General features: G+C 37.6%; 1 protein-coding gene across 2 annotated transcripts in view; it reads left to right on the top strand.

Moving 5' to 3' along the window:
* The window catches only part of GAK (cyclin G associated kinase), a 66,508-nt gene that overhangs the window by 34,953 nt on the left and 14,362 nt on the right, over positions 1-17,193 (top strand). Inside the window, exons 15-22 of one of the 2 annotated variants that reach the window (XM_014882379.2) lie at positions 1,692-1,825; positions 2,789-2,983; positions 3,548-3,665; positions 6,027-6,106; positions 6,453-6,646; positions 8,476-8,634; positions 9,404-9,871; positions 11,858-12,028. In XM_014882379.2, coding sequence (XP_014737865.1) covers positions 1,692-1,825; positions 2,789-2,983; positions 3,548-3,665; positions 6,027-6,106; positions 6,453-6,646; positions 8,476-8,634; positions 9,404-9,871; positions 11,858-12,028 — 1,519 coding nt within the window. Of the gene's footprint in view, positions 1-1,691; positions 1,826-2,788; positions 2,984-3,547; positions 3,666-6,026; positions 6,107-6,452; positions 6,647-8,475; positions 8,635-9,400; positions 9,872-11,857; positions 12,029-17,193 lie in introns of both variants that reach the window. The other variant, XM_014882378.2, reaches the window with a different exon arrangement.

Here is a 17,193-nt window from a genome sequence, read left to right as displayed (position 1 = left end):
CAGTTTGTGACTGTTACTGGGTTTCTTTACTGGAAGCCCTGGGGTAAATTCCTTCCTGTGTTTGTAGGGATGTTACTTGCATCAATTTTCTCCTTAGGGAAATTAGTAGGGTAATGTAACCCTTGCTTACTTGCCTTTAGAGTGGAAGGCAGTATACAGGAAGTATGAAGGCAAAGTAGCCTTTGGAAGAAAAAAAATCTGCTCTACTATTTCACTTTTTGCTCCAATTTTGTTTTCTGTGTGATAAATGGGTGTATACTGCATATCCCATTACTGTCCATTTAGAATGTAATCTGTAGCCACAGAATTTCAGAAACTGACTGTAAGACTTCTAGTTTACTTGCTTTTGCTGGCAGCAGATTGCTCTGTAGATTTCACTATTCTCCAAAGTGTTATTAACTTTGATATAACCAAAAGAAAGAAGAAAACTGTTTATAGAGCCACTTCATGTCAAACATGGTGGGGGGAAGAATGAATTTAAAGAATACTTTGCTCAGAATTTGAAAATTAGGTCACTCTTACATTTGTTTAAGAGAACTGCATGTGAAATTTTTGCATTCTAATTTTGATGCGAAGTAAAAAGCAAAACATAACTATATGACAATGCTTGCAGTGCTGCTGGAAAGCATTCCAAACCTGTCTGGTGGTATGGTATAGCCATCAATAGGGAATATCACTATCAGAGTCAAAACCAGGATTTTTTAATCTGACAATCCATATTTGTAGGTTATGTAGTGTTTTGCAAGTAAAAAGCCGGTTCACATCAGCTCCTGAAAGCCAGTATAATTTTCAGTGCTGCTGTGAGGTTAGGCATCTAATTCTGTATTAATGTGATACTTCTAATACCTCAGTGCCACACGATTGCTGGTCAAGTAGGTAAGAAGCAGATGTGATGAATTTAGCACCAGTTTTTGTAACATCTTTCCCTTGAAGTATTTTGTTCAAGGTACTGAATTCATTCCTTTTCCTCACACGTGAGGGAAACTTTTGTATATATGTGACTTTGTGCCAGATGTGATGTAAAAAGTGTACTCCAGAACTTTAAGAAATGAATGATAAAAATTCTGTTCCACGTTGCAAGCAAACAAACTTGGAGAAGTCCTGTTCTGTCAGCCATTATCTCCTTCAAATCTTCTGCCTTTTATAATTACAGGAAAGTGTCTGGTATATGTGTGTAGCTGGTATTCCTGTGGAAAGAAGTTCTGTGTTTTAATCTCTTTCTCTTGGCTTCTTGGCAAACTATTAACAGTTTTAGACAGAAGTATGAAGGGTTTAGTGTGGTTTAGTTCTTCTGAATTTTTGTACTTCTCTTTCAGCAGAAGTTCATGGCTGTCAGTCAAAAATAGCAGTGTTCTGGGATTTCAGATAGCAGCCAGGAAACAAACCTAAAAAATGGGTATTAGTGACAGTAAGGTAAAGAACATCAGTTTAAAATTTCAAATAATGTTAAGCTAAAGGAGTTACTGAGATTTGAACAAGAAAGTAATATGTAGTATCTTTTGTATGGGGTGTGGAAGTTAAATGAAAACCTTTCACACACTATCTTCAAGTCAGATAATGGCACTAGACCCTGGACATCATGACATTATTTAATGGTAGGATATAGAATACATAATGGGATGTTCTCCAGTAACTTAGATAATGCTTTTTTGACTAGATTTACTAACAAAGGTACTTTTTTTTTTAACTAGGATGGAAGAGCAGCATCTGCTGTGGTAGTTTGTTCCTTTCTGTGTTTTTGTCGTCTCTTCACTACTGCTGAGGCTGCTGTTTATATGTTCAGTATGAAACGCTGTCCACCTGGCATTTGGCCTTCTCATAAAAGGTACTGTAAGGTACTGTTGAAGCAAGTAGTTACTCAATTCTGAATATGTTATAGGACATCTGTTTTTCCAAATATTTTGCTAGATTGTGAATAGAATGTAATTCTGAATTTTCTGAGTCTGTAAGTACCCATGAGAAGTGGGTCAAGTATGCCTTTTAGTAAAGAAGTGTTAGGAATGAAGACAAGGGTATGCAGAGCTTTTGAATGCTTTCTTAGTTATAAAATTCTGTTCCACATGTGTAAGACTTATTTCATGTTTCCTAGTTCGTTACAATATATTTTATTATGTCAGAACACTGCAAGCTCTGAGAGAATACCAGAAATTTTCTCTCAATTTTGTAAAAATGCCTAATGTTTTTATTTTGGGTGCATGCAGAGGTGACTTGCATATACTTTGACAAATGTTTTAAACTGTTTATTTGATTTAATTTGATAGATCTTATAACCATAACGTATGAATTACAAGTGACACTGGTATTAAGGGTGTTTCCTACAAAAAGGATTTGATTTTGAAGGGTGGGAAATAAGTATTATTATTTCTGTATAAATGACAGATTATGTTTTTGTGCACATTCAGTTCATGTATACTCAAAAGGTTCTCCACAAAATAATATATACTAATCAGGACAAATTTAAAGCCTTTAGGAAGATTTGAGTAATCCATTACGTGTAAGATACAAAATGAATAGTTCTCCTAGTTTAGTGCTTTAAAGCCTTTGCAGTAGTGGCTATTTTGTTTTACGAGTCATTATATGTAAAGCTACAGACGCTTTTGTGTCATTCTATCAGATTTGAAAATCTGTTTGCTGGAGGTGGTGGTAAATGTTCCCACTGTTTCACTGTTATCACTTACCAATGCTTAGTGACTGGGTAAGAACTGAAGTAACTTGCGTATGTGTTTGCCCATTCCTTAGAATTTTGTGCTCTGTCTAAATACCTTATTGTACCTTCTTGTTTTGGCAGATACATTGAGTACATGTGTGACATGATGGCTGAAGAACCCATTATTCCTCACAGCAAGCCCATCCTGATCAGATCAATTGTCATGACTCCTGTTCCCCTTTTCAGTAAGCAGCGCAATGGCTGCAGGCCTTTCTGTGAGGTTTATGTGGGAGATGAGAGAGTAACCACTACCTCCCAGGAATATGACAAAATGAAGTAAGTACAGATTACGACTTGCTCTGAAACAGCAAATTACCTTTTTCTAGATTTCAGCATTTATGTGTTTCTAGACACCTCTGTCCCTTTTTAGCTGGTCTCAAAGGTAAGTCATGAATGCAGTTGTTACAGCAGCTTGGATCTGGTCTTTCAGAGCAGTGGGGGTGATGGTGGGGTGGCACACTGGACACTGTGAGGCTGTGAGCAAGATCCTCTTCTCACTCCATGTGATGCAAGACTGGGAACATTGATCTCCGACGTACTTGTGCTGAGCATACCATCGTGTCTCAGTCATGGAAACTGTAAGGATCCCCCTTGGCAGCTGCACGGTGACTGCTCATTAGCCCCTGTACAGCTCTGGTGTCTGCACAATTGCACATGGTACTAACACTGATAGGTGTGGGTAATCATAGACAGGAAAAATGAGAGAATACTATCATCATTCTAGCTTTTCAGCTACTGAAGGCCTTGGAGAAAGCAGGCTAAATCTAAAGCAGTACACTTTTTTTTAAAACTAAATTAATTGTGGTTATGGTTTGTTGTTTTGTTTTTTTTTTTCTTAAGGGAGTTCAAAATTGAAGATGGGAAAGCAGTAATCCCATTGGGTATAACAGTCCAAGGAGATGTTCTCATTGTGATATATCATGCCAGGTCAACTCTAGGAGGACGACTACAAGCCAAGGTAATGATAAATTTATGAGCCTGAATGATGGAGGATTTGGGGTTTTTTTGGTTGCAGTTTGTATCCTACTATACTACTGAGTACTTTGCTTTATTTACTATTCTTTGGTCAGAGAAATGTTTGAGGTTTTCATTCACTTGTGAATTCAACCTTTTCAAGCCTTCTGAGTATGCCCACTCCTACTTATGCTATATATGTAGATGTTTCTATAAGCATTTCTGGAAAGTACTTCAATACTGATAATTGTTATATTTGAAAGGAAAGCCCCCAACCAGTTTTTTTGAGGCAGCAATTATTATCTGTTAAGTTGCACAACAAGCCAGAGCTTTTTAATTCTGTGCACACAAACTGCAAGCAAAGGAAAAATACCACTCAGCAGAAAAGTGGGATTCCAGAGACTGCATGTACAAAACAGGCTGGAAAAATCCATGCGATTTTATAGCCTATTTCTAAAGTAAGGTTCAGTTTATGTAGCTAAATTTCTTACTAGTCTTAGTTCTACTAGGGCAAATGCATTTTTCCTTTTTTTATTCAACTATGGATGCAAATGACCCAAAAAACTTGTTTTTTACAAGATCACAAAAAACTTGTTAATGAAGCCTGTCCTCAATTTTTTTTAAAAGAGAGGTGTATTATTTTTTTCTCCAGATAAGTAACCGAAGTTAAACTTGGAAATCCATGTAAAAGATAAGGAGGGGTAGTGCAAAGTTTAGAGCTTGGAGCTATGTGGAAGTTGATCAAACAGTTTTTCAGCCAGTGTCGGTACATGTGGGACATACACGTGTATGTATGTATTCATACACAGTCAGAGTTACTGAAATTGTTTTCCCTCTGTTTTTTTTCTGTTTTCTGAGTAGGGCAGTATCAAATCTTGTCATGTTGTAAAGGTTCAACAAGACCAGAACACCTTAAAACTAAAAACCTAATGAAATGATTCCTTAATGCACAAAAATAGCTACTGTATGGTTCAAGGTCATCTGGAGAAAGGCATAAAACTGACAAAATTTAGCCAAGGTTAGGTTATATTCCTTGTACCTTCTTTCATGGTAGCTTCTTTGATGTGGTTTCTCTGGCATTTATTCACTGATAGCAAAGACTAGAATTTTCTCAGGTGTCATACATCTACGGTGAGTGTGATGTTCAGGGTTTGGAGGTTTGATGGAACAATATTCAGTGTGTCCTTAGTTTTTTGTGCTGTAAATTGCCCCCTGAAGTTCTCTGCAGATCTCTTACAGAGATTAACCACCACATTTTCAAGATTTCTCCTGTGTTTAGAGCTAGGCTTTGTGAATGTCTTCTACTTTCTTACAGCTAATGTCAGAGAGAGTTTAGTTTATCTTCTAGGAAAGTGATGGTAGGGACGGAAGAATCAGAGAAGCTCTCTCCAGTATGTCCATGTCTGTCTTGTACTAAGGAGCCCAGCACTGGGCATCACGATTACAGATGAGGCTTCACTGATGCTGAATTGAGGGGAAGGATCAACCCCTCCCCCTTAATCTCTGGCAATGTTTTTTGTGTTATTTGGTTTCTGGCTGTGATGTTTAGTAAATGCTTATTGACAAGGAAAGCTTTCAAATTCAGTTTTATTATACCATATTTTCTGGACTATTACTGCATGACTTCTTTATAAGGACTGGCAAGACTATTTCACAGGTGTCGAATGCCAGAAAACAAATACTGGTACATTGATCAGCGAGCTGTAATTTGGACTGTGCAAGATCAGGAGCTATCTGAATATTCTGTAGTAGCATTTTCTGGACGCTTGTATTCCCATCAGTCATGGAAAAGTAGTTTTTCTGTGAACAGTTGAGCGATTAAAATGAGTCAGTTCAGAGAAGTCCTCCCATTCTGTCTGGAATGAATGGCTGATTTGAAGTTGCACAGAAAAAAATCTCTTTGCATGCCTTCTGAAGTGTCCTGTTAAATGTGCTATATTTAAAACTGTTTTTAATCTAGTCCTTTATATGTGATGTACATCTATTTCTTGGTTAGCGTATTGCACAGTGGATTTTTCTGAGCATATGCTATTCAGAAAAGGAACAAGGGTAATACAATTTTAGCCTCCTGAACAGGATCTAGAAATACTTTAGACTTTGGTAGTCTGTTTTGAGGTTAGTGATGAGACATATCTGAATAAACATCTTTTGGTTTGTTAGTACTAGTAATAGATCTATTTATGTTCTATCTCAACTGCATTTAAGTCTTTCAAGATAAAGTATGCTTGTAATTAAATGGAATTTTTTTTAGCAAACGCTTCAAAATATTTCAATACTGATAATACTTTGCATTATGTTAAAGGCAGAACACTGTACGTGCTGTTCATATGGATTTATATAGTTTCCTGTTCCTTGTTTTCAACAGATGGCTTCAATGAAGATGTTTCAGATTCAGTTCCATACAGGCTTTGTGCCCCGAAATGCCACTACAGTGAAGTTTGCCAAGTATGTTGACGCTTTTTTGGAGGAGACTGGAAGAAGTTTTATTTATTTAACCTGCCAAACGTCGTCATTTAGCAGGGAGAGGACATATAGTCAGTGCAGGAAGTAGATGACCTTGATCGCAATAAGTGTCTTTTGTTTACTCACCTTAAGGAAACGAAATGTTTTGTTCATGATAGCAAAACAAAACTATGTACAAAAATATCACGTGTTTAAAATGGGAAAAGTAAACAAATACAGCATTTTTAAATATCTTATAATAATTGCTTTGGAGTTTTGTTTTAGACTGCAGTAGATCTAATCCCATTAGCCATGTGTATCAAGAAACTCCTTGTCTCTGTCTTTACAGATATGATCTGGATGCCTGTGACATACAAGAAAAATACCCTGATTTATTTCAAGTCAATCTAGAAGTAGAAGTGGAGCCCAGAGATAGGCCCAGCTGTGAACAGCCACCTTGGGATAACATGAACATAAAGGGACTGAATCCCAAGATCCTCTTCTCCACCAGAGAGGAGCAGCAAGAAATTTTATCGAAATTTGGTAATGAATCCTATGGAAAACTAGAGAGCATGAAAGAGTTTTCAATGTACTTAGAGTTTGAGGCTTTTGTTTAGTTTTTGATGTTCCATTAATTGAAAGAAATCTAAAAGAGTTTTTTTGGTAAATATCAGTTAAAAACATGCATTGTATGGAGGAGCTGAAGTTATCCTCTAGTAATGGATTGTAATTATACCTGTCTTACTTTCACTGTGTTTACATGTGCTTGAACCTATAAATAGGCCATTTTCAGGGAAGGACTCCTAGCAGAATTGTAACAGTCAGTATTTGTAGGCACAATGTCTCAAAAGGGATTTATTTGGCTAAACTGGCACCAGTATCATTTCACCTAAAATTATGTGAGCATTCCTTACAAGTGGTTTTCAGTAAGAATGTTTTTATCAACATTCTTGTGCATGGCCATGTAAAGTTGTAATTAATTTCCTGAACTTTTCCTAATATATTCCAGCAGACTTAATTTTATTAGTTGTACATATTCGGCGCTTCATCAGTAGATGCCTGAGTTAGATACTGACCAGCATTAACTTAAACTTTCTTCTTCTGGTATCAGTGATTAGCTTTGACATTTTCATTCAGACTCTTAAGGGTTCTCTGTGTTTCAAGGATAAAGAAGCATGACGAAGACTACTATGGTGATTTTAGTGATACATGTGATCTTACCCTATGCTGTTAATAGGGTGCATCTCAAGTACGTTTCTTTTCATACAAGGCAGTTTCTGCTGGCCTTTCTTTTAAGCAAGATATGTGTTGTTTGTATTATGGTTTAGGCCATTTTCTATTTAACTTAGCTTAATGCTAGTGAACACAGCTGTCAGCTCTCTAAAGCTAAGCTGTTTAGCTTTACATCATCATTGATGATGAGGCTCTCTAATTACTCTTAAGTCACTTCCGTTTTCTGATTGATACATGAAATGTAAGGATTTCAAATTATACTGAAAGTATTTCTTAAGATTGGTGGGAAGGGAATAGGACAAAAGTAAGTGCTGTGAACTTATTTTAAAAAAACTTGCCGTTAAAATTGAATTTGCTCTTTCATTAGTCGTGATCTTTCATGTATGTTTTCTGAGATGGAGTATTTTTTCAGCATCTCTAAGCTACAACTGAGAATGTGGAAGGAGAGTGAAAAAGTGCTCTACCAGTTGTGTATTTAAATTTAGACAAATAGGTTTCTCCCAGCCATCCATCATTTTTTTTTTTTCAAATAGTGGATGGATATTGACTAATTTAAAAAGTCTTCTCCCTTTGCCTTGAGGAGACTTTGGTTTTGACAGGTGATACCACAGTAGGTAACTGTGCAACTGAATCTTACACAAGAATCACTTAACACCGGATTTCAGTAAAATAAGTTAATAGCAGCATACAGTGTATTAGCATCTTTGTGGTGTTTAACCACTCCGTATTCTTCACTGGCTTTGCATATTTTGGGTTTTTCTACAGCTACATTTGCTTTTTTCTGTTTTTCTGTCTCTTATTGCAGATACTGTTCATGGTTCTTGCATGTTTTAGGGGATGGCTGGTACTAATGGTACTAGACACGTTAATTACATTTTCCTACAAGTGTAAATAGAATGCATGAGTGTTACTCTGATTGTGATTTAATGTCCTAGTTCAAAACAGGGTTTTACCAGTTTATGCAGTTGAAAAGATGTTAATGCTAATTTCAGAGATGGTGGGGGCAGGAATTTGCATTTGCAGAGCAATAGATTGGAAATAATTGTCTTCTTACAGCAGTCAGCCTGAAAGACAAGTATCAGCTGCCATGTGGAGGATTGAGAAGTTTTTCTCTAAGGACTCTGGCTTATGTTTTATAGGGAAACCAGAGTTGCCTAGACAGCCAGGTTCAACTGCACAATATGAAGCGGAGGCATCCCAATTGGAGAAGTCTTCAGAAAGTGCACCTACTGATACAGAATCCCCACACAGCAGTAGTACTGATGCAAACAACTTCTTTCACTCTCTGGACTGGAAAGGTACAGGTTTTCCTCTAAGTCACTATGTGGTTTATGTTTGTCTTGTGTGCCTTGCAGTGAATGCTTAAACCTTCTTAGGCAGCAGAATTCTCTAATTCACTAACCATGAGAAAAAGCTATTTTAAAGGTGACCTCTGCAGAATAACAATAACATTAACATTTGGATAAACACCAAGTAAGGGGGTTTGATGTTGCGTATAATTCAAATGCTGAGCTAAATTTTTCTTTTTCTGTAAAATTCTGAACCTTAAAGATCTGCAAGGAAGCTTTTTCCCTCCCACAGTCCCACTTTGGCTGAGGAACAAAGGAAGCAAAGTAGACTAGCCAGTGGGGTCTGGATCAGTAAGTAGGACTAAGTAAACGTAATTTTTATAGCGCATGTGTAACTCTCTTTTCTGGGTGCTGCTTTGTTGGCAAAAATGTCAGCAGCTGCTTATGCTTTTCTTGAGTGCAGCAGTTACTGAGATACCCTGTAAGCTCTAAGAGACATAGTGATCTGAGGTGAATGTCCAAGTCAGTCTCATTTTGAAAAAATTCGTAATGCCTACCTTTATGGAGTGACAAATATGGTAGTCAGATGCTGCTTTTTCTGCCCTGTACAAAGAGGTGGCAGGCAACATGTAGTTCCTTTTTCATCAATTCTTACGAGTTTTGAGTAGTTAGGAATTAATTTCGTATGATGTCACCATGAAAGTTTCTCTTACCCTAGTCAGAAGAATAACGCTGGTTATTTAAAGATCTTATTCCTTTTTTTTTTCTATTCAAGAAGGAAAAACTCCAGAAAGTGGAAGAGAGGACAGCTCATCTAAAAATGATTGTGTTCAGCTATCTGATGACAGGGAAGAGAGTGATCCTTCAGATGAGGAGTTCCCAGCATTTCCAGATGAAGGAAGTGCAGTAATTGTTGATGAAAAAGATTCTACTCCAGAAGGAGAGTTGCTTTTTGAAGCCAGTTTTGAAGCTCCATCTGCACCGTTACAAAAATCTCTCCCTGAAGAGAATGTAGACTTGCTGGGACTAGACTCTGATATTTCAGCAGAACAGAAACAACCTATCTCAGAAATAAACTCTTCATCAAGTAATGCAGACTTGTTGAACAATCTGTTTGTGAGTAGTGTGTCACAGGTTTCAAATGAGCCCACTGGAGATCTTCTTGGACAAGGAACAGATTTCTTTTTCAGCAGTCAATGCTCAGCTGCTACTCAGGATTTGTCTTCAGCAGCAGCCATGTCTTCAGGTATGTGAGTTTCATATCAGTATTTGTCACCTGGGCAACACGTGAAAACTGCTGCTTGCATTGTGCTTAGAAAATAAGTACTGTGTTTCTACAGTAGGGTGAAGACATGTCAGTCTGTAGCAAGACTATAAATAGATCAGGTCTTATTTCTGCACGAAGGAGAGAAATTCCTGTATGTTACTCAGATATTCTGTTACATTTCCAGTACCCTATTAACTTCAAACTCTTGTAAATAGAAAAGCATGAAATCTTGAATTTAAAGGTAATTCTGTATCTTAAAGAATTCTTAGCTTTCCCATATGAATGTTACATGCTAGATCCTGTTCTAAATCTGTAACTTTCCTTGTTAAGGCATGGAATTGTCATAACTGGAACTTTACATAAAGCAATGGCATTAGATGTACAGAGCTGTGCTGCTTAGGTCGAATGTCTGTGTGGGATTTTTAAATGTTAATCACATAAGACTACTGAGCAGCTGGAAATCCTGTAGATTATTGTTCAGACCAGTGGGATAATGATACTTCTAAAAGATGTTTTCTTGCTGGCTTTACTGATGTTGTTGGCAGATCAGTATCCTTAATGAGAATGCTAAGTAGTGCTGTCTATTTGGTATTTAAACAAAGTGTTTTAGTTCAGAGGTTATCTTCCTCTTACCAGTGGATACTCATCTCTTTGTCACTTTTTAGGAATAACAATTCTCTGCCTAAAGTTAATGGTAAGATTTCTGAAAATATTAGTCACATAAGCTGGGAAACCATTACTAGGTTTTGTTTGTTTGCACAAAGATAATTCATAGGTACTAAAAGCTTTCATTTGTAGACAAATAGAAGTATTTTTTATAGAGCATTTAGATGATTTAAGATATTTTCTTATTTTGAGGCAATTCACTATTGATCTTTGTTACTGTAATCAGGGAAGAATAACTTTAATTTGCCATTTTTACATAGATAGAATTCTACAAAAGGGAACCTTTATTATGTTATCTTTCTTTAACCATGTCGATTGCATGAAACACCTGAGCACTAGTCATGACTGTATCTCATTCTTGTAGTCATTCTCATTCAGTGTATTTCATTAAATTGTATTAAGAGAGATAATTGCAGAAGTGAGCCATGAGTGGCTATTTAGCCATTGTTATATTTTGGCTTGCACAACAGATTTATGTGAGGTTTTGTTTATGTGGTGATGCTATAGTAAAGTTGCTTGAAATGTTGCTGAGTCCTATACAGTGTGGTCATTACCTGAAGATGTGCTGGGGTATTAGAGCAGGATTATTCCTTCTCTTCAGCTTCTGAGTGAATCTGGCAGGACTCCCTGGGCTCTTGAGGGATTTTGACCCTAGAGGGCAGCAGAAACAGGAAGATCTAAAGCTGTGATTCCAGCTGACTGTCACATGTTACTCCATGCTGACTATAAATACTCTTCCAGTTAGTTTTTTCTTCACTGGGATCACTAGAGACCTCCTGAAGTCTTACTTCTGTTGGTTTTCATTCTTGGGTTGACGTGCTTTCTGCCCTAGAATCGCCAATGCCTTCAAGTCTGAATGGTAGTATGAGTGTTTTGCTTCCTATTCTTTTTAATAGTATAATAGTAAATTTTCTTCAAATCTGTTGCAGATTTGGCATTATGGAGTATTTAACAAATGTAATTCTTTTATGTGTCAGAGGGTCACTCAAACTTAGAGATGTGTCTTAAATGGATGAAATTAACAATGTTGTTGAATTGTATGCTGCTTGTTAGAAAGTCTTGCTGCTTTTGTTAGAAGGCATAGCTGTTCATATTATGTATGGCTGAGATCCTTTTTGTACCATCTGTAAGTTCGTTTGTCTAGAGGAAGGAATAGGTGATTACTTTTTGCCACACAAAATTCACAGAAGGCTGCTGCAGTTACTAGCATGAGCTTTGCTTTTTCTCTGTGCCCTCTGAGTGAGGCTTTTTCAACTTCATTTATTCTACAATTTGTCATTTTTTTTTCTTCTTTTTCAGCCGATCCGTTTGACCCATTCACAATGGCATCAAGTTCAGAGAATCAAGCCCTGTCTGGTCCAGACCTTTTTGGGGACTTCCTTAATCCAATCTCAACGTCTACACCTAATATAGTTCCTTCCACACAAAGCTCACTTCCACCTTCTTCTAGCTCAGATTTCTTAAATTTGGGTAAGTGTGCTTCTGGTGGTCTGTTTCTCAACAGTTTATTCTCCTCTGCATTTATCTTTCAGCTTAGTGGATTAGTGTCTTACTAGATCCACTTATTGTGATTGCTGTTTTAATTAGCTTTGTACTCTGGAAGCACAGATGCAAATGCACCAAGAAGCAAGTGTTTCCTGTATAATGTCATGTTATTATTTATCATGTGGTAGGATTTCTAGTATTGCTAACCATATGTTTGGAGTTGGAGTTTCCTCTCATTGATCTAATAACTGAGGGTACCCAAACATCTGGAAAATTACTTTATAGATGATATAGTATGCTATGTTGACTGTATTCAGGTTTGAAAGACTTTCTAGAAGCATTGGATGAGAAATGAGCAAGTCAAGTTATAATTTAGCCAGTTCTTAAAAGTGCAGGCTGAGGCTAGCTTGCACCTTCCTGACCTGAATGTATTCTGGTATTATACTTACAAAGTACATTATGTAATACTCTAATCTTATTTGTTTCATTTCTCTGATATATTCTTGGCAAAACCTTTTCCTTAGGCAGTTATTCTAAAATCTATTAATCTTCAAACAAAAATCTTTGTGCTATGTTCAGTCTTCCCATCATTCTTTAAGGAGAAATAGACATTTGCAAAAATGGTGGAGTGGTAGAGCTACTAGTGTTAAAGCTTTTTAAAATCTGACTTTGAAAGAAAAGTGTGGGTTCTCTCCATAGTGATATGAATTGTGATCAGTCTGTAAGGGCTCTTCTCTGCTGCTCTTTCATTCCCCTCTTTCTGTATAGGTGCTTCCCACAGGGTACAATCTTTTTAAGAGCGTAGATCTGTGTAGGGTACAGTCCTTTAGGGAGAGATTGCAGTAGGGATGTGATTCTCCCAGGTGCTGCGAGTCCTGCCAGGAGCCTGCTGCTGTGTGGGCTGCTCTCCCTGGGCTGTGGCTTCATCGCAAACACGTCCACCTGTGTAGGGTCCTCCACAGGCTGCAGTGTGAATTTGTTCTAGTGTGGTCTTTGACACGTGTTGCGGGGCAATCTCTGCTCTGGTATCTGGGGCACCTCCTCCCGTTCCTTCTCCACAAGCCTTAATGTCTGCAGGGCTGTTTCTGTCACTCCTTCTCTTATAGTTGCTGGGCAGCATTTTTTGGGAAAACATGTTTTCCCAAAGACATCTAGTTTGGGAGGCTCAGCTGTGACTTGTGTGAGTCTGTTGGAGCTGGCTGTGTCCAATAGAGAAGCCCAGGTCTCTTCTAATGCAGATACCTACTTACAATGTGCAGGTAGCTAGGAATAGTGGTATCACACACCTTTTCCTGAATCCAGGATGATTTCTTCCCAGAGCTTTTTGCATGCAGTTTTGACTTGCCCCTCTTTGTTTAGCAGTTGCTCTAGTTGACCCTGTGTCTGAGGGATACAGTCTGAGTGTTAGCTACCAATAAACTGGACAGGAAAAAATGCATTATTTGCCTGACTAAAAGAAGGGCTTCCTCTTTGAAATAAAAGGCTACCCAGTCCTCTCTATCATACTATTAATCATTATATTCCAGCTGTGGTTGATTCTGAGAAAAGTCCACTTGCTGCCTCCTTTGCAATGTTTTTCTTCTGGTCCCGTTGATAGTAACAGCCATATGTTTCAATTGTATACTTGTATAGTTGCCAGTTTTATGCCACTATAGCTGTCCCTGTGTGAGGTTACACATAAATTTTTTGTTCAATAGAAGATTTGGTCAATACTGATCTGTGGAGCATAATCTCCACCAGATTCTGCACCTGGGATGGGGCAACCTGAGTGCAGGCAGACTGGGGAATGAGATGCTGAGGAGGAACACCATGGAAAAGGACCTGGGGGTCCTGGCTGATTGCAAGCTGAATGAGTCAGCAGTGCTATGGCATCTAGGAGGAGCAACCCTATCCTGGGATTCATCAGGCACAGCATCACAACCAGGCAAGGGAAGGGATTGTCCTGCTCTGCTCTGAGCTGGGGCAGCCTCACCTTGAGTGCTGCAGGCAGTTGTGGGTGCCACAACCTAAAGATGGACATTAAGCCATTAGAGAGTGTCCAAAGAAGGGCTGTGAGTATGGTGAAGGGCCTTAAGGAGAAGCTGAGGTCACTTGGAGTATTTAGCTTGGAGGAGACTGAGGGGAGACCTCATTGCAGTCTACAACTTCCTTGTGAGGGAAAGAGGAGGAGCCTACATTGATCTGATCTCTGTGGTGTCCAGTGCTAGGACCTGAGGGAATGGCTTGCAGTTGTGTTAGGGGAGGTTTAGGTAGGATATTAGGAAAAGGTTTTTCTTCCAGAGGTTGGTTGAGCGCTGGAACAGTGGGAAGTGGTCACAGCACCAGCCTGACAAGACTTCCAGAAGTGTTTGGAAAATGCTCTCAGGAACATGATGTGATTATTGGGGCTGTCCTGTGCAGAGACAGGAGTTGGACTCTGTGATCCTTGTGGTTCCCTTGTAATTCAGCATATTTTGTGATCTCAGCCAAAATCTAACTCACATGAGAGGCAGCACCTCTGGAGATTCTCTGGCTAATGTGCTCAAAGCAGGGTCAAGTAGAGTGGGCTGTTCAGGACTGTGTCCTTTCTGTGTTTTAGTATTTCCAGTGCCATAGACCCTACAGCTGGGCAACTTATGCCAGTGTTGGAGAGATCTTAGAGGAAAGAAAGTATTTTTTAATGGAGCTTCTTGTATTTCAATTTGTGCCCTACTGCCTCTTGTCCTTCCACTAGGCAACACAGAGAAGAGTCTGTTTCAGTCTTTTTTTTGTTTCTTCACATTAAGTACTTTTTACACATTTATAAGAATGTTTCCAGTTCTTTTCTCCAGCTTTAATAGTACCAGAACCCTCATAGACAGAAAACCATTTTATATATTAAATGAAAGTGGGAAAAATAAAATATGGATTTCTGTTCACTAAATGTTTATCTGCATCCTTAAGGAGATCACCATCAATATTCAGCTGTTAATAACATTTGAGCAAGTGTAGGAAAAATATTTTTGTATTTTAATTAATGTTTTTACATCTGTCTTCAATGCTTACTGTTTTAGGCTTAGTCCTTCTGATTTTACTTGATAGCTTGCACCCCAGTAAGTTTTTTAGGATGCCTGCTATTTTAATGTAATTTCTGAAGCTTTCTGTCAACATAGGAAAAGATACTTAAAATGTACCCATTTTCTCTTCAGCCTACTGTTTTACATTGATTTCCCAATATTTCTCTATTGCTATGCAGTCTTTAAAAACTGTATGGAAGTGGAAGAACTGGGGTAATGTTTCATACTTCTTTTCATTTATCTTTCAAGTGAGAGCTTATATGTATGTTTAGCTGAAATGTCATATGTATTTTGAGCCTTTAGCATTCTATCCAGTTACAGGTATCAATTTTATTCAGTGAGTTAGGACTGTTAATAATTATGTTGCTCTTAATGTGAATTTTCGAGTCCTGAAAGGACTAGTAACTGGAAAAGAAAAGACAGATAAGAACATGTTCTCAAATATTTGGAAGAACTATATTCAGTGAGCAGAAGACAGTGCAAACATGAGGTCATTAAAAGGAGAAAAAAAATTTAAACTAAAAAAAAATTAGTAGGAATGGTAGTGACCATCCAAAATAAGCTGCAGTAATGAGATTTGATGACTCTACTATTGGAGCAGTTTTGTAAGTGCCTGGAATCAAATTTTAGTGATGGATAAGCTTTCTTTGTTAGTAAATGATTACTAAACTGCTACAAATACTAGGAAAAAAGATGTTTCAGTGAACACAACTTCAGGATGTTTTACATTATATTTCTCATATGTTGGCTTAAAATTTAAAGTCATAGGAGATTTAAAATGAAAGATAGTTCTTAGACTATACTTGGTCTCTCAAGGCATTCTGTCCTCTAAAATGAAAATGTTGTGCTGTTGCTGCTAAATAGCTGTGTATTAACAGGGTAACTTAATTTTCTCCTGGATTTTCAAAGTAGCAGATGCAGGTTGAGTCAAGAATATATTTCCCTCAAAGACAGCAGAAGATTTGGAAGGTGATCGAAAGAAACCTGAGTCATAAATGTAGTTTTCTCCTGAGGAGAAATTAGTTTCTGCGGACTTGAGTTCTCAGACAGGCTTTAGACAAGGTTAAAAAAAACCTTGCATCATACTAAACCAGCCTCTTGGTTTACAGAGAATCCTGTTGTCTGTGATTAAAGGATTTCCTGTAGACATGACAGGTTAAATAAAGAAAAACCTTATGAGAAGTTATGTGTAGTAAAATGCAAGTCTCTTATTTTGGGAAGCTGGAAAATGTGATCTGATTACCACCAACTTATTCTTGCAACTTAGCTTGGTTTGAGCAGTGTTAGTAAAGAACACAGTTCTTTGCCCTGACCACCAGTGGTTCATTGCTGTATGGCTAAAGATTATCAATATGCATTTAAAAAAACATGAGACAACCAAGTTTGGACCTGCATGCTCGTGATCTTAATTGCTTCCATTTTTGGAATATTGAGCTATAGTTCATGTTTTACCATTTCTTTAGATATTCTGCTCCTTTATCATAATGTGTCAATATAAACTCCAGTGTGCCAGCTGTAAAAGCAGGGATTCAGTATGTTCTCATCATACCTGTTCAGAATATGTAGAAGTCAAACTATCTGGTTGATAACATTTTTTCTTGATATTAAAATCTGACATAATGCCCACACTGTAGAACTAAAAGTAAGACAGCATAAGAACAAAGTTTCAGGAGGAATGAGTTATCTTGTAGTATACTGTACATTGCATTGTTTCAGATTTTTTTTTATAAGTGTAGTGGCTGTATATGACTTTTTACTATTAATAGTGAATGTACTTCAGTAGGCTACTTCCTGCTTAGTTCGGGGTGGGGGAGGCGATGAACTTGTCTGCTCTTAAGCCAACTGTTATAAAACAGCTTATTCGCATAGTATGTTCTCAATCCTTCAAATGCATTCACCTCTAATTTAATTTATTCTTATTTCTCAACTTGTTTTCTTAATAGTTAATTTCATATGATGTTGTTAATTTTCTTATACTCCCGTAAAAAGACTTTTAATAGCAGAGATTGTAGAAAAAATAATTTCCAGCCTAAAAAGCAATATTAGTATTAATTCAAGGCCCGCTTAACTTTTGGGAGAGGAATACGATACAGAAAAGTTCTAAGCTAGTGAATA

The sequence above is a fragment of the Sturnus vulgaris genome, chromosome Z (genome assembly GCF_052056855.1).
Source record: "Sturnus vulgaris isolate bStuVul1 chromosome Z, bStuVul1.hap1, whole genome shotgun sequence".
Classification (NCBI taxonomy): Eukaryota; Metazoa; Chordata; class Aves; order Passeriformes; family Sturnidae; genus Sturnus; species Sturnus vulgaris.
The sequence above is the reverse complement of the archived record's forward strand: the minus strand, read 5'-3'. Positions and strand labels throughout refer to the sequence as shown.